Source organism: Barbus barbus (assembly GCF_936440315.1).
Source record: "Barbus barbus genome assembly, chromosome: 44".
Classification (NCBI taxonomy): domain Eukaryota; kingdom Metazoa; phylum Chordata; class Actinopteri; order Cypriniformes; family Cyprinidae; genus Barbus; species Barbus barbus.
In genome coordinates, this window is record NC_136722.1 from 15,101,776 (window position 1) to 15,122,874 (window position 21,099).

General features: G+C 36.5%; 1 protein-coding gene across 2 annotated transcripts; it reads right to left on the reverse strand.

The window, feature by feature from the left end:
- Nucleotides 1-1,536: 1,536 nt before the first annotated feature.
- LOC306863367 (V-type proton ATPase catalytic subunit A-like) lies at nt 1,537-15,260 on the reverse strand. Of its 2 annotated transcripts, XM_079406660.1 has the most exons (16): nt 15,150-15,260; nt 13,675-13,767; nt 13,200-13,328; nt 12,879-13,093; nt 12,383-12,520; nt 12,148-12,299; nt 11,145-11,307; nt 10,961-11,069; nt 10,747-10,869; nt 10,538-10,652; nt 10,325-10,388; nt 9,989-10,192; nt 9,795-9,889; nt 9,529-9,700; nt 3,123-3,240; nt 2,628-2,825 (listed from the first exon to the last, which is right to left on the reverse strand). In XM_079406660.1, exons 2-15 carry the CDS (start codon nt 13,754-13,756, stop codon nt 3,148-3,150), a joined length of 1,854 nt encoding a protein of 617 aa, XP_079262786.1. In that variant the 5' UTR covers nt 13,757-13,767; nt 15,150-15,260; the 3' UTR covers nt 2,628-2,825; nt 3,123-3,147. The 2 variants fall into 2 exon arrangements, with proteins under 2 accessions (XP_079262785.1, XP_079262786.1); XM_079406659.1 differs by having other exon boundaries at nt 1,537-3,240.
- Nucleotides 15,261-21,099: the final 5,839 nt, after the last annotated feature.

A 21,099-nucleotide genomic window follows, 5' to 3' on the forward strand; every position in this document is an offset into this window, starting at 1 on the left:
GGTGACTGAGCCCACTGCCCACTGACTTCCAGGCCCTGTGAGATACAATCACAGCAATAAATTCATAAACAAATTAATTTGTGAAATAATGTTTGTGAATCTGAAACAATAAAAGCTGCATGCTCCCAGGAACAACGTGTTTCACGTGTCCAAGAGCTTACTAATATCTCACAACATTTAGCAATCAATGCCATTTGTGTAATCTCATCATGATACAGTGTCTGTAATCTTTTGCAGGACAAAGTACAGCAAACTGTACAATATCATTCTACTAAAGATCATATCTATAAATGGAAGTTAATACACTGCCATGTGACTTCTACAAATTTAATCTTAACAAAAGCATGCAGCATATTCATTCTCACCTCTTGTTCTTCTGAGCTCCATTTGCCTTCCCCAGATTGATTGTTGTCCTGTGTGAGCTCATTGGCTGTCACTTGTTTGGGTGTTTGGGCCATGTCTTTCGCCTGGTGAAGTAAAAACTTAGTGGCTTCTATATCAATTTGTTAAAGGTAATGAATGTTTTTCGCATCTCACATTTAAATAAGTTAGATTGAATTACTGGCTATTAACGAAACCAATAAGCTCACTAAACTTATTTTATTTGACCGTGCCACAAATCTTTTAGAACTCTCTCTCTCTCTCTCTCTCTCTCTCTCTCTCCCAAAAAAATAAAAAATAAAGTTAAAGTTTAAAAAGTTTTTTCTATTTTCTCAGAGATGCCAATAAAATCCATTTCTAAAGAACATTTTTTCCACTATAAAGAACCTTTTATAAAATTGAATGTTCTTCATTTTATCATTGAATCACAGATGCTAATAAAGAACATTGGCAGAAACAAGAACCTTAAGAGAGAAAAAAAACATATTAAAGACTAAGTATAAAGGAAAGACTTATCAAAGGCTTATTTTCATATAGCCTACAAAATACATACCTGAGAAGGCGTTATCCAGGCGTTTCCAAACTGGGGTTGTGAGAAGGTTATCATGGACTTCAATCGTGGCAGATATTCCAAATGCCCATAAACTTCAGACAGCAGTGATTAGTGTCGTTCGCGTGCTGCGGTATTGTCTGTCTCGGTTGCTACGACTGTCCTACTCACACCTGGCAACAGGTGTACAGTCAGAATCTACCAGCCCATGAAGCAACGTGCCATTCGCCGCTGAGAACAAGCACACTTTTGTATTTTCATATTTTACGTATGACATCAAGGAGCCTCCTTCAGTTTTTTTTTATTTATTTATCTAAACTACGTAGGCTATAACGCTTATATTTTATTAAAAATTAAGAAGTTGACAAAATATTTAATTTATTTTAGACGTATATTTATATTATTATTCATTTATTGTAGATATTTTATTAATTACATATTCAGAATTCAAAATACTATTCTATCTTTTTACAAATAAAGTAGGCTATAGGCCTAGTGTATATGTTTATATAAACATTTCGGAATTTTCATATAAGTTTGCAAACAAACCCCTCGTAATTTCGATTTATAAATTAGTTTGAAATGATGGAAATTCTAACCTTTTATAGTGCTCTTGCACCAGTTCAGTCAGAGAACATTTATTAAAAGACCCAAGAATCTTAAAAGACTACATTATATTGGTTAATGAAGTTCTGACACTTAAGGTCATATCAGTTTAAGGCTAGATTTATCTATGACATTTAATATGTGTAACAAGATAAAGTCAAACAACCTAATCATAGACACAAGTTAGTTATGACAGTTTGTGAAACACATGATAAGACTAGTAAGTGTTAGAACTGTATAGACAAGAAACCAGGGCAGGGAACTAGATTAGGCACATTCCAGTTTCAAGATGAGAAAATGCAGTAAGACCAGTTAAACAAACCGACATCATTCATATGCACACATACTTGTAAATAGATTGCATTTAAATGCAGACACTTCTGCATGAACATGATAATCAACCTCTGAGAACAAACCAAACTTAAAGGGTAAGAAATGGAAGAAAGGTGTAACACTGCCATAAAAATAGACCCATCGATTGTTTGGATGAATAGTACAGATGCAGGTACTAAATCGGAGACATTCCTATCTTAATAGCTACATTTGTAATCTAGATGTTAAAATGGATGTAAGTTTATGACAAAACAGTTTTTTAACCCTATAAATATGGGGAATAATTATTCACTTTTATGATATGCCATTTTGTCATGCCAGCTCATATGATATTGGTAAGAAGTGCATAGTTCTTGGTTGCACAATGACTTGCACAAAGTTAGAAATACTTGAGGAACTGCTTTCTCTAGAGTGATGAAAAAGTTGCAAACACCACCACCCAATTTATTTTTAAAGCACTGTTTACACAGTACATACCTCAAAACAAGTGTAAAACGATGAGCACATGACTAAGACAAGGGTGACAGTTAAATATCTTCATTTGTGGAGAAATAAAAAGATATTTTGAAAGTAGGGCATCAGTTTTACATTGTTTGGGAATCATTTCCACATATTTCATATTAATAGCCATGATAATCTGGCTGAAGGCCTGTTAACCAAATAAATTTGGTTAAAACGAACTACTAAAAAGCATTTTATTTAAAAATGCAGGACCCCAAAACACATCCACTTAAATACTGGTATTCACAATACTTGTAAATTCATCAATATTTATTTATATTTTTCCAGGACTCATGTGAACAATGAAGAGGAAGTGTCCTCAAAGAAATATACAGGACAATACTGCTATAAACATCCATACCAAAAACAACAAGAAATATGTTGGCGACCATTGAAACTGTAAATATTCCAGCAGTAAATATAGTGAATCTCTGAAGTCATATCTTCCAGTCTTCTGTACAGATAAAAATAGAACAATAATTACATCAAGTTATTTAATAACATCTATAGAGAAGATGATCTGTAAAATATAAAGAACTGGGGCAGAGCAGAGGATCATACAGATTGCACATATACACAAATGCACAAACACACACAAACAAAAGGTATTTTGAGACACCTCAAGAACACTAGATCATCTATAACACCACAAGATGAACAAAAAGCAGCGGAATGTATTAGACAGCAATAAGACATAGGAAAAGGACATTGAGTGTGTGCGTATGGGGGATGTGGGGTTCTGCTGCCCTGCCCTGAGAATGATGGCTAAGGACAGACTAGTCTTCCAGTGTTCGGAAGGAGTTCTGCATGTCTTCATGGAGCTGAGCGTAATCAGCTTTGATCTTCTCCTCACCCTCTTTTACTGGGTCCTGAAATACAGATACAGACATTGAAAGACATTTTATGTTCAAACTTTTTATTGTAAAACAGTCACTATTACAGAACAAACTGTTACATATTATCCGTTTTTTCTTTTTTACAAAAAAAAAAATAAAATAAATAAAAATAAAATAAAATAAAAATGAAATAGAAAATAGAAACAGAAGTAAAGATAATGTTCAGATAAGTGTACACACAAACATCTGAATATACAAATACTATCACTCAACCACAATCATGTTTCCAGAAATACATTATCATTATTGAAACTAAATAAGTACTATTAAAATAAAAGTAAAAAAAAAAAAAAAAAAAAAGGGGGGGGGGGGGGGGGGTGCATCTATTAATTAGAAGGCAAGGAGTTAAGAGACTTAAAATACTTTATAAAACACTGCCACTTTTTAAAGAAATTACTTTTCCCAGAGCATCTAACCTTTTCCAGTTTAAGAAAAGACATGGTATCCACAAGCCATTGAGATGTAGTTGGAGGTTTCTTAGATTTCCAGCGGAGTAAAATACAGCGCCTAGCTAATAATGAAGTAAAGGCTAAAATATCAAGTTGTTTAGAATTAAACTGAGACCAGATCTTTGGTACCCCAAAAATTGCTAGATCAGGGCATACGTCTATATTGACCTGTAACACCTTAGACATAATGGTAAAATAATTAACCCAGTAATTCTGCAACATAGGACAGGTAAAAAACATATGACTCAAATTACACTGAGATGCATGACATCGGTCACATCTATCTTCGATATTGGGAAAGATTTCAGATAATCTGGCCTTAGAGAAATGGATCCTATGAAATACTTTAAACTGTATCAGGTTGAGACGAGCACAAATTGTACTCGAGCGTATTCTGTCCAGCGCACCTAGCCACCATTCATCTTCAAAGCTTTCTCCCAACTCACACTCCCATGCGGTTTTAATTTTAGTAAGTGAATAATCATCTAAGCTTAAAATACAGCCATAGATTTTTGAAATTTGTGACTTGTGTTGAGGGTTAAGTTGTAGTAACTCTTCCCATACCTGTACCTGGGGCAGGGTTGGGTAACCAGGAAATAAAGTAGCAGAGCAATGTCTAGCCTGCATGAATCGAAAAAAATGAGATTCTGGCAACCCCAATTCAGAGGAAAGCTGTACATAACTACAAAATGTGCCATCTCTATACAGGTCTTGAAAAAATCTTATACCTTTTGCATGCCATTGCTTAAAAATAGGATCAGTAAGAGATGAAGGAAACATATGATTCTCCAGTAACGGCATTAGTGTTGAAGCAGAAGTAAATTTAAAGTGTTGTCTGAATTGACACCAGATCCGAACTGCAGCTACAACTACTGAGCTATGCGTTAGAGAAGAGGAGACATGGAAAGATAGAGGAGAAGTAAGTAAAGCCAAGAGAGAGGTTGATGTACATGAGTTGGCCTCCAATCTGCACCAAGGTGCAGTGGATGAACTGAACCAATATGTTAACTTATGAATGTTCACTGACCAGTAATAAAACATAAAATTGGGTAGCGAAAGCCCACCACTCAGATGACATCTATAAAGCAGTGATTTTCGAATTCTGGGAGATTTACCACCCCACAAAAAGTGAGTAATAATCTGATCGAGAGATTTGAAAAAATGCTTAGGTAAGTAGAAAGGAACACACTGAAAAACAAAAAGAAACTTGGGCAAAATATTCATTTTCACTACATTAATACGACCAATCAATGATAAGGGTAAACTGCTCCATTTCTGAAAATCAGACTTTGATTGCTCCAACAAAGGAAGAAAGTTAGCAGCTAGAAGGGAGGGAAAAGATCTAGTAATATTGATGCCAAGATATCTGAATCCTGATATACTTAGTCTAACTGGAACATCTGATTGCATCAGACCCATAGCCAATGAATTAACAGGGAAGCATTCGCTTTTATTATAATTTATTTTATAACCAGAGAATGAGCCGAATTGTTCTAATTTGGATAAAATAGTTGGAAAGCTGGAAATTGGGTTAGAAATATATAATAATAAATCATCTGCGTACAATGACAACTTAATTTCGATACCTGACCGCACCACACCATTAAGCAGAGGGGAAGACCTCAAAGCTATTGATAAGGGTTCTATGACCAGGGCAAAAAGTAAAGGGGAAAGTGGGCACCCCTGTCGTGTGCCCCGTCCCAACCGAAAATAACTGGACCTAATATTATTGGTGTGCACACTAGCCTGAGGGGAATCATATAAAAGATTTATCCATTTAATGAAATTGTCCCCAATCCCAAATTTTTTAAGCACTGCAAACATGTACCCCCACTCCACACGATCAAATGCCTTTTCAGCATCAAATGAAATCACAACCTCAGGTGTTTTCGAGGAGTGTTTTGAATAAATTACATTTAAGAGTGTACGAACATTAAAAAATAATTGTCTCCCTTTAATAAAACCAGTTTGTTCCTCCGATATAATTTTTGGAAGTATGTTTTCAAGGCGAGAAGCTAATACTTTGGCCAGTATCTTGGCATCTACATTTTGCAATGAAAGAGGCCTATAGGAACTACATAACTTAGGATTCTTATCTTTTTTTAAAAGGAGAATTATGGATGCTTGTGCAAGTGTCTCTGGTAGAAAACCACGCTCTAAGGACTCCATGTACACTGATAAAAGTAGGGGGGTCAATTTACTCTGAAATTTCTTAAAAAATTCAACAGGAAAACCGTCAGGTCCCGGAGCTTTATTGTGGCGCATAGTTTTAATTGCCAGAATAATTTCTTTAATGTCTAAAGGGGCATCAAGAGTTGTGGCATCAGCTGAATCAATTGTGGTGACGTTTAAATTATGTAAAAAAGAAGTCATACCTTGTGTATCAGATGGGGCTTCAGATGTATATAGAGTAGCATAAAAAGATTTGAAAATGGAATTAATCTCTTCAGGATCAGATATCAAATTACCAATTGAGTCCTGAATCTGTGGAATCAAACGACAAGCTGCCTGATGTTTTAACTGATGCGCTAAGAGACGGCTAGCTTTATCACCATGTTCGTAATAAGTACTACGAGAATGCAATAAAAGCCGCTCTGCATCATTTGTCAGAATAAGGTCTAATTCAGCCTGCAGGTCAAGACGCTGTTTAAACTGGACGTGTGAGGGGGAACTGGCCAGCTGCTGATCAATATTAAATATGTCAGAAGTAAGCTGACGTATCTTTGTAGTACGAAGTCTATTTAAATGTGCAGAATAAGAAATAATCTGGCCACGAAGATATGCTTTGAGTGTTTCCCACAATAGTGAATAAGAGACCTCACCAACCTGATTGGTAGCCACGAAATCATCAATGGAGGCTGAAATAAAATCAACAAATTTTTCATCAGACAAAAGGAGAGAGTTTAACCTCCATGGTGATGAATATCGTGGCTGTACAGACAACTGCATATCAATAGTAAGAGGGGCATGATCAGAAATAACAATAGGGTGGTACAGGACCGATTTTACTTTAGTAATTAGGGAGCTGTCTATAAAAAAATAATCAATGCGAGAATATGTCTGATGGGTTTGCGAAAAAAAAGAAAATACCTTATCTTGAGGGTTATAATATCTCCAAGGGTCAATGCAACAATTTCTGGTCATAAACTCTGTTATTGACCTAGACATAGATGAGGAGGTCACTGATCGGGAACTGGATCGATCCATAACTGGGTCAATTACACAATTGAGATCTCCAGCAAAGATAAGTAAATGAGTATTCAGTGAAGGAAGGATCCCAAATAATTTATTAATAAACCCTGGATCATCAAAGTTAGGTGCGTATACATTAACAAGAAGCACAGGGGTTTGACATATTGTGCCAACAACAATCAAGTATCTACCATTTTTGTCAGCTATTACTTTAGCAGAAGAGAACTGAACCCTCTTATTAATTAATATTGCAACCCCTCTAGCTCTTGAATTGAAGCTAGAATGAAAAACGTCCCCAATCCAGGGACACTTAAGCTTCAGATGATCTTGATTTCTAAAGTGTGTCTCCTGTAGAAAAACAACATCAGTATTCAACCTTTTCAAATGGGAGAATATCTTTGATCTTTTGATGGGGTTACCCATTCCTTTAATATTCCAAGAAAGAAATCTTAAATTAGCCATTTACTTTACTATAAACCACTCTGCGTGGGGGAAAATGTGTAAGTGCACCTCCTGTTGAGAGGGAAGAAAGGAGGGGAAAAAAAAAAAAAAAAAAACTATAAAACAAGGGGGCGAAAACCCCCCCCCCCCCCAAAGAACAACCAGAACACCCACCTCCCCACCCCCCAAAAGCACATCCAATATCCACATCCCCAAACGATGCGAACTCGTGCCGACTCCAACTGGAGCCATAACATAGTTACTGCTCACGATTAGAAACCCTAAAACAAAAGCTCGAGACCTGAAGAATATCCCATTAAGTAATATTAATAACGAAAATGCACAGATAAACAAATATTACAACAGAAAGCCTGCTTTAACCAATAACAGTACAAGTACAACATATACGGAAAATACGAACCCAATTTGAGTTCTAATCACATTAAACAAATTTAGAATTTGTACCTGTGTGGAACACTTCAACAGTCTCAGAAAGTGTGCAAACCAAACCTCATTACTATTTGTCAAGTCCAGTGACTAGAGCAGGCATATTGCTAAAATTAAAGGATTAACTTACTCCGGTGACAAGAACACACTTAGTTACTCTCAAGTCAATTTATTCGTTCTGTGGAGGCTTGATGGTGTTGACATAAACTCTAGCCAATTCCGGCGAGCTAAACTGTTTTTCCACCCCGTTGTAAGTGACACGCAATCTCGCTGGATGGAGAAATCCAAACTTCACTCCAGGAATAGAGCGAAGTTGCTGACGGACATCATTAAAGGCTGATCGGGCTTGTGCAATTTTTGCAGTGAGATCAGGGAAGATGGATATTCTCGTATCTCCAACTCTGAACTGTTTCATCTCACGAGCGCGCCGTAGAACCTCAACACAGTCCGAGTAGTAATGAAGTCTTGCCACAATAGCTCGTGGACGCTCCCCCGGAGTAGGCTTCGACTGCAATGTGCGATGCGATCTGTCAATTATAATATCCTTATCAAAATTGAGTGCCTCCTTAAGTAGCTTTGAAACCACCGCGGTAGTAGGAAGTTGGTCTTCCGGAACTCCAATAATCCTAATATTGTTCCGACGAGACCTAGCTTCCAAATCTTCACACTTTCCTTCCAATTTAACCACGGTAGCCGAAAGAGAGTCAACCTTTTCCTGAAGCACCGTGATATCATCTGAACAGGTGGAGAGAGACTGTTCCATATCCCTCACCGTACTTTTCAGTGTCGACATGTCAGATTGCATCGAAACCATGGTGTTAGAAAATTCCGCCTTCACGGCTTGAAGCTCACTTTTGATGGTCGATAAGTCATCGCCTAACATGGAACGTAATTCAGTGCGAAATATTTCTGCCAGTTCACTGCGTAGCGATGAAAGTATTTCAGCTTTAAGAGACTGAGTGTCAGCTGAAGACGTATCGAGCTCACTTCGCTCATCTCTCCCGGCTGTGTCACGCTCATCCGAGGATGTACTTGCTGCAGCAGGCCGCTGCTGCGATGACTGTGCGTTACCGCCTTTATTGGCTTTAGTTTTCATCTTCATTACACAGGATTAGTTTACAGAACAACACCGATAGACGCAATTATCTGCAGGCACTCGATATTAAGTACAGATGTGCATAAACGCATAAAATAATGGAATTCTGCAGGGACCTTTCGCGAACACGTCTTACTCCATAGTTCGCCTAACCGGAAGTCTGAAAGACATTTTAAACAAATATGACAACTTATTTAACTGCTAAAATAAAATATAGCTGGCAGCATGTTAAGTTCGGATAGAACAAAGCATTTTATCTTCACAAAAAGAACAAACTTTAGCTTTAAAAAAATAATATTAAGACATAATATTCAACCTCTGGCCATATAATGCGATTAAACTGCACTGTTTAGCTTGTTCACAAGACTTGTGAATGATCACTATGAAAGAGGAACCAAGCTATTTGCATACCAAGATAATGGATGTCATAATAAATCAAGTGGTAGAGTAAAAGTGGACACTAGTTGGGAACCTCAGCAAACTTCCAAAAGGGCTGCAAGTTTATTTAATTACATAAAATTATTTGTTAAAATAATTTTATAAAAATGACTTGGAGTCTACTGGTTTAGACATAATCAAGGCATGATTCATTTTATCATGGGAGACTAAAACACAAACAATGTTTACATCCTGTACCTTGAATTTCATGGAACTGATCCTGTACAGAATTTCTCCCATGTGTTCCCGGATCATGGCCCAGGTGATCTTATTGTCGCTCTGTGCAGTGGTCTCTACGGCATGACGTGCCATATCATAGAACGCAATCATGTTGGACAAGATACCCACCGTCTTATAGAATGGACAAAACCTGAAAATGAAAAATTGAGCATTTCAGATCCATACTGTCGCATGTCATTTAACAAAGCAGTTGAATGATCCTCAGTTTCAAATCAGCTTAATACCTGTCATAAGGCGTGTATCCGTTTTGCTGCAGGAAATCATCTTTGATTAATTTGGCAACTTCCAGTGTGATCTTATCCGTTTCAGCCAAAGATGCCTAAAAAATAAATGTGCTTTAGCACTGAAAAATACCTGTAATAATACCACAAAAAGTGATGTATACAAACAGTAAACATGCATGAACCCACAAACCCACCTTCCCCACAAGCTGCACAATCTCAGCCAGGTCCTCCTCTTCCTGCAGGATCTCTTTGGCTTTGGTACGCAGTGGCACAAATTCAGGGAAGTGCTTGTCATAGTACTCGTCCAGTGCTCGTGTGTACTTGCTGTAACTAATGAGCCAGTTCACTGAAGGGAAGTGCTTTCTCTGAGCCAGCTTTTTATCCAGACCCCAAAACACCTGGAAGTGAGAAAGAATGGAAGGATTACAATAACAAAAAAGGAGCGTTTATTTCTGCAAGAAGAACAAATAATGTTATTCTGCTATGAGCCAGTGTGTTAAGACTGCTGTGTGAAGGAAATCTACACTTACTTGTACAATACCAAGAGTAGCAGATGTCACAGGATCTGAGAAATCACCACCAGGGGGAGACACACTGCAAATTAAAACAAAAAAGCTTCAGTGAGTCTGCAGACAGTGACAACAGCAGTCGTAGATAATAAATCAAAACTTTACAAAAGCAAATGATTGAGTCTAAAGAAGAGTCTGAAAAAGCATTTAAACAAGTCCAACAGATATACTTACGCTCCCACAATGCTCACACTGCCCTCTCTCTCTGGGTTACCAAGACATTTAACTCGACCAGCACGCTCATAAAATGAAGCCAGACGTGCTCCGAGATAGGCAGGATAACCGCTATCTGTGAACACAAGCACACCAGCACAAAGTTAGTTTATAATTTGTACTTTATAATATTTGCTGTCATGACTGAGATATGGTCACGGCACACGTACCAGCAGGCATCTCAGCCAGACGACCGGAGATCTCCCTCAGAGCTTCTGCCCATCGAGAGGTGGAGTCAGCCATCATGCTCACATTGTAGCCCATGTCCCTGAAATACTCAGACAGCGTGATTCCTGGATAGAATACACACCCATTATTGAGGACAACACAGCTTCTTGAGTTTTAAATCAAACACATTATTTTTGTATCAAATGTTGAATAAACCTGTGTAAATGGAAGCTTCTCTGGCAGCCACAGGCATGTTGGAGGTGTTAGCAACCAAGGCTGTTCTCTTCATGATGCTCTCCACTTTCCCATCCACCTCCATGGTCAGCTATAGGGTAAGAGAACTGTCAATCACTGTACCATCTATTGTTTTTGCTGTTGGTACAATGACAGTGCTGTTTACCTCAGGGAAGTCTCGGAGTACTTCAGACATCTCGTTACCACGCTCTCCACAGCCCACATAAATGATGACATCACTGTTGGAGTACTTAGACAGGGACTGAGAGATCACAGTTTTACCACAACCGAAAGCACCAGGGATGGCTGTGGTCCCTCCCTGCACACACCTGTTAAATAAAACAGTGAAAGTCGAAAGATGTTCAACTACCAGACATTTCCCGGTTTTCATCCAAAATATCTTAAATTGTGTTCCAAACAAAGCTTTTACAGGCTTGGAACGACATGGGGGTAAGTGATTAATGACAAAATTTTCATTTTGGGGTGGAGTAACCCTTTAAAGCAATTAATACTTTTATTCAGCAATGATGCATTAAACTGATCAAAAATGACAGTACAGAAATGTAAAATATTACAAAAGAATATAATTTAAAAGAATCCTGAAAAAATGGATCAAGGTTTCCTCAAATATATTAAATAGAATAAATGGTTTCAACACTGATAACAATAAATGTTTTTTAAGCAGCAAATCAGAATATTAGATTGATTTCTGAAGGATCATGTGACACTGAAGACTGGAGTAATGATGCTGAAAATAAATTGAAAATAAAAAAACTGTTGTATTTTTATCAAAGGGTTGTAATATTTCATAATAATACTGTTTTTGATCACATAAATGCAGCCTTGGGGAGTATAAGAGACTTATTTTAAAAACACTAACAAATGACCCCAAACATTTGAATGGTAGAGTATATCTGTGTATCTCTGCAATGTTTAAAATATAATTAAATATTTATTTAAATTTATTCACTACCAGTTCTGTTGGTTGATGTTTATGAAAAGTCCTCTATTATTATAAACAAAATCCTTTGGGGGAAATTAAGCTTTAGAAATACATGATTTGTCCATCATATCATCTGAAAATTGTGTCTATTCTTCTGAAAAAATATGGTTAAAATCATTTTTTTTTCTTAATTTCCAAGGGAATCATTTCACACAGCGTGACTCACGGAAAGAGGGCGTCCAGTACCCGCTGACCAGTCAGCAGAGGGTGATTTGCAGGAAGTTTCTCGGTGACTGGCCGGACCTGACGCACTGGCCACACTTGCATCATGGTGTACTTCTCTTTTACCCCCTCAAACTCCAACTCCAACACCACATCCTGACAAACACACATTCCCATTGACTTCTGTGTCACAGTTATTGTCATTTTACTGTTTTTGAAAAAGATTTTATTAGCCTCACCGAGACATCATAGTTTCCTGGTGGTGCTACGTATGTGACAGTTCCTCGGCTTCTTGGTGGTAACAGTATTTTGTGTTTAATAAGAGAGTTTTCAAACACCATACCATAGATATCACCTCCAGTGACGTGACTGCCAGCCTGGACACAGAAGCAACAGCTTAAAATCGATAAATCTTTTGATTAATCACCTGACACTTATTTCTTTAAAAGAGGTTATATATTTGGGATATATGCAGAGCTTTAGGTGCTACACACAGCCAGGAATAGCACAAACTGTCATGTTTCTAAGATTTTATAGTACAATGATCTTTTTAAATCGCAAAACATTACATACTCATGAAATGACCCCTTAAAGCCTAAAGTGATTTGCCTTCTTGGAACCTGAAAGGATGTTAAATCATAACCCAAAAAAAACATCACAACTATCATAACCAAAACTAAACTTGTCAAACACCAATAATTCAGTATCTTAACTTAAAACTAATCTTTCACTTACTCGCACGCTCTTGGATGGAGAGAACTCCCATTTCAGATCACGGTTAAGGGCACCAATGTTGACTCCTCTAGGAATGTAAATGCTTTTGGTGAGGTCATTGATGTCTTTGAGGGGACGCTGAATACCATCAAAGATGGAGCCCATGATTCCTGGTCCTAACTCCACAGAGAGGGGCTTCCCTGTGCGCAGGACAGGGTCACCAACCGACACACCAGCTGATGAAAGCTCAGGAAAACTACAATACTATTTAACAGATTCTAAGCATTGTGTACAACGTAAACCACAGAAAGTATGTCCTGTACTAAGGTAAGAATAGGATACATGTCTCTTCATAGACCTGAATGGTGGCCATGTCACCCTCCAGTCTAATGATCTCTCCCACAAGCTCACTGTGGCCCACTCGCACCAGCTCGTACATGGCAGCTCCTGCCATACTGGAGGCCGTCACCACTATAACACAATTAGTGAGTAAGTAATGTGATCATCAAAAATTACTTGTGAGCAGTTACATTTTAACAATAGCTAAATAAAAATGAATATATATATATATATATATATATATATATATATATATAAATAATTTAGATTTTTTTTTACTTAGCTATTGTTTAACTGTTCAATTATATATATATATATATATATATATATAATTAAATATCTAAATCTCTAGTGGCATAATGATTAAACAAAAACACAAAAAACATAAAACAAAAAAATCTAAAGCTCTGGTGACAACATAACTCTAAATAATAAAATAAAATAAAATAAAAACTATGATATCTAATTTCCTACTAACCAGGTCCAGATACACCATGCACATATCCAAATTGTCCCTCCTGCTCCTCATCTCGGATCTTGGGAAGCTTGGAGAAGTCCATTTTGAATGTGTCTGATAAAATAAAATAAAAAGTAAAAAAATTACTTTCTATTCTTATTTCTACACTTCTGAACATTCTGCTCACTTACACAAACTGCTTATTATTGTGATTCATTTATATATTTAATATGGATTAAATATGTTTAAAAATTAATAAATGTGTTTAATGTACTAATTTTCAGTTATCATGTTTCCTTTTACATGTATATTTCAGAATGATTTTCAGTAGTAAAAATAGAAATTTCCAGGACAAGAAGTTGTATATTGTGTAAAAAAGCCAATTTATATTTATACAACATTTACATGTAGGACTAACATGGAACACAGTCACATGACCAGGGGCACATGACACTGACTGTAAAACAGAAACCATGTGAGGAAGTCGGGAAAACAGACAGTTGAGCAAATTTGGAAAAACTGTGTTGCCAATTTATGACACAACAAATCCTTTTTAGCCAACTAAACACCCCAAATGTTCTGTAAAAACAACGCATGACACGGACACCTTCGTTCATAAAAATAGCCATATTTCTTGTTATTCCTCAAGAACTTCAAGAGGAAGCAAACTAACGTTAGGTTTTTGTTCATTTATAATCACGTGATGTTCCTATGACATCTGGGTTTACTGGGGACGAATGGTCCAATTGGTATTAAATATGATCAAATCAGAGTTCTGTCAGTACAGAACAAAACTGTACGGACATGTGGTCTGCAAATCTAGTATGCTGTTGTTAACTGGAAAACAGCAGGCAGTGGCTGAGTGTCAAAACTTGGTAAGCTGCCTATTACGTATAGCCTAATTGGGCATCAAATATCCCAAATACAATCATATCTACAGAGACAAAGATGAGAGGATTAAATAAAGGATAGTAAATATATATTCTCCAGAGACCAGATGTATTCAAAGATCTGTTATGTGCACTGGATATCGAGCTGGAAGATGCTGCTGCATGATCACATGATCACGACGCAGAATTTGACCTTTGCTGAAAATCTAAGGTAATTTTTGTCTCCTATCAATTAAAGCGAGTAATGTGATCCATCTCATGTGTTCGTGGACACTTGAAATTATTATATAGATAATATAATGAAATTCTCCAGCAATCTGTTTAGCATCCAAGTTGTTTATTATTATTCTCAGTGCTGCATGGAAAAACATGCAATGTTAACGAGCGGCATGCAGAGGACAAGCGAGCAAAGATTCAGCGACACAACACACAATGTACATCAGTAAAATTATCTGTAATATGATTATTAAAGAAAAAAATTACAAAGAGAATCTGAGAAAACCATATTTTCTGTTTGATTAACCAAGCAAGTCTGCAATACAGTGGTCTCAGCGTGGGAAAAAAAAACAACAACTATATGATTATCATTTAAAAATGTATAAATACCTCAGATAATGAGACAGTCCTGTGTCCAGATGCTTTGGTGAGATGAGACGTGAGGAAAGAGAACAGTCAGCTGACTTCATTCAGTCACTGCAGGCTCTCCCTCTGCGGAGTGAACAGCGCGTGCAGAAAACTCTCTATCGCCTCTACTGTGTGAAGAAAAGACTGTTACTTCTGTGTGATTTACCCCGAGATAGTAAGTATAAATATTCATGGTATGGTATAACAATCTGTGTAACTTTGTGTGTGAGATTGTGTCTATGTATGAATTTTCTCAATCAGATTCACAATGGTGTCAAACCAATGTTTTTAACCCTAGAGTGCAGGCTTGGTGGATCCAGAAACTGCATAGGGCTCATGTTACCCACATTTCCTTGGCTTTGAGCTGCCGAAAAAGCTCCATATAGACAACATGAAAGATCTCAGTTCTATGCAAGGGAATGCTAAAATATGTAACAACTTACCCCACCCCTGTCATCCAATATTTAGTTAGAATCAGAATGAACTTTATTGCCAGGTATGTTTGCACATATGAGGAATTTGTTTTGGTGACAGAAGCTCCACATTGCAACACAGCAGATTGATAGCGACAGGACATTACGACATCACATTATGCCTGAGCATCTACAATTTATTCTAGTGTAAATTAGATGATTTAATCTGCAACAGTTTAAGTACTAAGCAAAATAGAGTTTTGGTCAAAAAAAGTTTTTTCTTTATAAAATCTGCATACATCTATTTACAGCCTTGACAACCATTCATATAAGATCGGGGGAAGTGGGTAAATAATTAAATTATCATAGGACTCCTAGCTTATCCCTGAAAGGTGGGAATGGTCTTGTTACAACTCTCCCCATGTTACAACCATACCCGGTCTCCCTATGACAGTGGTCCCCAAAACTGCAAGTTTTGTATGTCTGTCTAATCAAACACACCTGACTCAGGCCTTTATTTGTAGAGACTCCAAGACAAGAAATGGGTTTGTCAGATGACGTTCAAAACCCACAGTATTAGGGAGGCTCAAACAGGTTTGATTTATGCATTCATGCTCCTACAGGTGTGTTTTCTACATTATGCTGTAAAACTATTTCATTCAGTTTGAAGACTTGAAGGCAATGTGGATGAAATCATGTCTACAATGGGTAAAAATAGCAATAAATCTGTTGAATTTAATATGCAAAAATTTGAGTTTTATCCTTAGTAGTGTGTTTGTTTTATTGTGTGTTTATTTTGTGCTCTGGTTGGTTTTGTCTAGAATTGAAACAGAATCAGTGCTTGAAGTGGAAAAAAAAATATTTATATTAAATAAATAAGTACTTTTTAATAATTCACAATGTATGTATAGTGCCACAATCAATCAATCAATAATTAAATGAAAGTTTTCAATTAGCACAAATCAAGCTGCAATACCAAACAGGACCACAGGGAGACGCCAAAGACCACTAAAGCCTGCCTTTAATATACGGATCCATTCAGAATCGCTAAACCTCTGACCACTGCATAATCAGCGCTCATAAAACACTCTTGCTTTCAATCCAAATACACGCTGAAAAGAATAATTTTACTGACATCTGGACGTAAGTCACTATTCTCTCTGTACTCAATCACAGTACTAAAGCTATCATTTCAACTATGTTTCCTGGTAATTTTCACTTTACAGTTTTAAATTTGTTAAATGTGTACTACACATTCGATTCAAAGTCAAAATTTAAAAAATTATTCAAGATTCAGATTTAAAAAATTATGATTTTTGCTCACACAATGCAGTTATAACACAAAAAGTCTTTTCTCAGTCTAATTTTATTTTAAATGTATGTTAATTCTGACATTAATGCTGTCTGAATGCTGCATATTTGATTTAGATTTTTCAGTGATGATTGCTGCAGTGATTTGGCATTGCATGATGTGTTCTGTGCTAAAGTGAGTGAGCTGAGGATTGTCTTGCTGGAGAAAGATGCACTGGCAAACAACAGAGTTAGAAACAGCATCCTGGGAATATACAAGAGTGACACACCTTCAGCTGATATAGAGCAGCACACAGAGAGAGTTAGAGAACGACCGGTGGACAGACCCATCACTGTCATAAATGATCCTCATCTTCTACTGCCAGACCTCTACCACATTCAGATTTCTACGAGAAAGTGTGTGTATCTGTCTGATCCAGGACCTCATGCGATCATACTCGTACTACAGCATAATGACTTGAGGATGACATACGAAGAGTGAATTATGTACTGAAACAGTTCAGTGACAAGGCAATTAAACGCACAATAGTGTTAACTACTGATACAGAGACTCTGAGCTCCTCTCTGGCTTCTGTGATAAAGAATAATGCTATGCATCAGTTAATAAAGGAGTGTGGAGGAGGACATATCCAGTTTGATCAAAGACAACCAGCATGTTACTCTGAGATCATTCAAAGAGTAGAGAAGGTAAAGGATGAATATGAAGAGTTTCTCAAATGTGAGGTATTTGATGATGCAGAAGAAGGAATCAGTGCATCAGTGGTCAGAGTGGAAGAGAAGGAAGAAGGAAATAAAAAGGGAAATGATGGTGGAGGTTTTTTTTTTTTTGTGAATTTTTTTATTTATTTAAAAGGCAAACTGTACAATAAAAGAAACAAAAAACACATGAATACAAAAACAACAATGGACCGCATGATTGTACGAGGAGAAAAGAGCAAACAACTGAAGCAGAAACAACAGATTATCAGTTAGGATCAGGGAGAATTACTTTTCATAAAGGGATGTACAGACAATTCTGTCAGCATTATCACCATTTCTGTCTAAAATGGAAATATTTAAATGTCTTCAAACAGTTATCAAAACACCTTTAGTTCCATTGTCAGTCGCAGCAAAAGAGACCACCTCGCAAAACCCATTATTGCATCCATGAACATCATCCATCCACAAATGAGCTTTCTGGATCAAAGCAATGTCAATCTTTTTTTGTTGCAGTAGTTGTAAAAAAACTTGTACGTTTATGGGAGCCATTTAAACCATTGACATTACAACTTATTGTATTAATTTCAGTCATTACTATCAAACAAATAAGTGAACTGAACAACTGAGAGAAAGTTATATGGATATGTGTATATGGAAGACTGTCACTTAAAAATAACAAATTGATTAGAAATTTATTCACTAAAAATACAGAATAAAAATAAATATAAAAATAAGAATAAATAAAGATTTCTTTAAAAACTCTTGAAGTATTCATAAAGTTTAGCTCCAACCTGCTCCAACACACCTGCTTGAATGTTTCTAATATGACTGAAAAAACCTTGATTAGCTTCAGGTGTGTTCTTTTATAGTGGGTAAAAGAAAGCACAGTCCAGAGCGTTTCCATCTGAACAGTGAGTCCGTAAACTTAACGTAACTTGATTTCACATAAGTAGAATGTTATGTAATCTGTTTACTAATTATATTTAGCAGTATTTCATATTGATGTTGTTTAAGGAAACTGTTAATTTAAGGACCAAAGTCAACTGTTTCTTAAACTGTTTTTCATTTTCAGCCTCTGCTTCTGTAAAAGCAAAATTGAACTTGGTGCTGTGTGGAAGAAATACAAAGCTCAAAGCTCCGTATCCGATATGTTACAAGGGAAAACTTCATCCACACATCAGAGAGAGTCTAGTTTAGTTTGTGTAAAGACAGAGGTGAAGGTACATGGACAGCACATCACTGTGGTGGAGCTTCCAGCTCTCACTGAGCTCTCAGAAGAGGAAGTGATGTGTCAGACTCTCCGCTGTGTGTCTCTCTGTGATTCTGGCATTCATATTTTCCTCCTCATTATTCCTGTTGGTCCACTTACTGATGAAGACAAAATAGAACTACAGAAAATCCAGAAGATATTTTACTACAAAGAGCTCTTCATGGTGCTCTTCACTACAGATCTCACTGTTGGCCAAAGTGTGAGAAATTCTGTGATAACCACAGAATCTCAAACAGTTAGTCTGTATGGAGTTCATTACAATGTAATGGGATTGAAGGACCATAGAAAATTTGAACAGATCTCTGACATGTTGGAATGTATAGAGAGCATTAAAACAGAACACTACTCACTTCAGATGTATATAAAGGCTCAAGAGAACAGAGTCAGATATGAGCTAAAGGAAAAACTGAGTGAAATGAAGATCAAAATCAAAGAGTTAGAGCAGAAGGTTCAACAAGTATACGTATGAACATATGTGGTACTCAAAAAAAAAGAAATCTGAAAAAGAGAGAGAGGAAGAAAGACAAAAAATAGAGGAGGAGAGACAGCGATGGAGAGATACAGAGAGAAGAGAGAGACCAAAAAGAGAGAGAACTTGACGAAAAGAAAAATGAATTGCAAAAACATCATGAGCAGGTGGCACGAGAGAGAAAAGAAGCCTGGGAGAGAAGTAAGAGAGAAGAGGAGAGAAAGAGATGGAGGAAAATGATAGAAGATCGACGATCGATTAAACGAGAGCAAGTGGGGGAGATCAGCAGAAGAGAGAAAGAGGAGGAAGATAGAAAAGAAAAAGAAGAAAAAGAACGTAATAAAAATCAAAAAGGAATATGAGCAGAAAATGAAAGATATAAAGAAGGAACATGAAGATGAAGCCAGAAAACAAGCAGAGGAATTTAATGAGTTCAGAGAGAATAAAGTTCAGCACATTCAAGAGCTTACTAAGAAACTTGAACAAAGTCAAAAAGATTATGAAGTCCTGGAAAGAGTGTTTGAAAGCTTACTTAAACTAAACATTGAGGAAACAAAAGAACTACGGAAAGAAATTGAAAGACTGAAAATAAGAAGAAAATGTTTCATTCAGTGATGCCAATGTAGAATATCATGCGATATAGAATGGAAGCAATTTATTATATCCAGGGATGTCTACAATACCTGGTGAGAGCTCCGCATTAACACTGACACTCATCTCAGTGGTTGCTCAGTCGGCATAAGATAGACAGGATTTGAAAAATCCACCATCTTTGCCTGTGGTGGCTGAGGAACATGCAGTTCTGCTGCCAGTTTGTAGTCACATCCATAACATTGTCAGAGAATATTAGCGTATTTTACATTCATTATTCAATTCCTTATGACACGACAATGCTTTTTTTTTCTTTATAAGGCAATAATGTTTAACATGATTCATTAAAATGTACAGGTTTGGGGCAGTGTTGAGGAAAGGTACTTTTAAAAGTAATGCATTGTAATATTAAATAATTATGTTACTTAGTTACTTTTTATGGAAAGTAATGCGTTACATAACTTTTTAAATCTGGGCTGGGCTTGCTTGTTTGATTTTAATATAAAAAGTAGTATTTTTTGGCAAATTTAAAAACCCTTTCACACCAGAAGTGAAATTAACAAGCCTCATGCTGAAGTAAATTCACATGTAAATTCATGTCTGCACAGTAGAATGCAGGAGAAGAAAGTTCAACTCACACAAACAAACAAACAAACTACAAATGTTATGTTTGGAAAAAGTAACTCAGACATTTTCTTGTAAATTGAAAAGTCGTGCATTATTGCTTTACTAGTTTCTTGAAAAAGTCACCTGATTACATAACACTGTTTGGGGGTATTTTTATTTTGCAATATTTTGTAAGATACTTTGTCTTTAATGATACAAAAAAGTCATGTTGTTTATTGTCATAGTTCTTTTTTTTTCTATGTATCCACTGGTGGAGAAGAAATACTGGGTACATTATTGTGCTTTCTGTGTTAATATTTAGGGTTTGCAATCACATTGTGGATGGCTTAGAGCTGTATTAGATTTATTTGTCACATTTAAAGTTTAGAGTTGCAACAAGAAGCTGTAGTGCATAGTTACCTAACTGTCAAACATCTTAAAAGCATTTTAAACAAGTATTTTTTTAAATACATTTTGCTCTTTTCAGCAATGTGTAGTTATGGCATAATAGGGCTATATTAACCAAACCTTGACCCCTTGGATGTATCTGTACTTTTGAGGCAGAGCAGAACT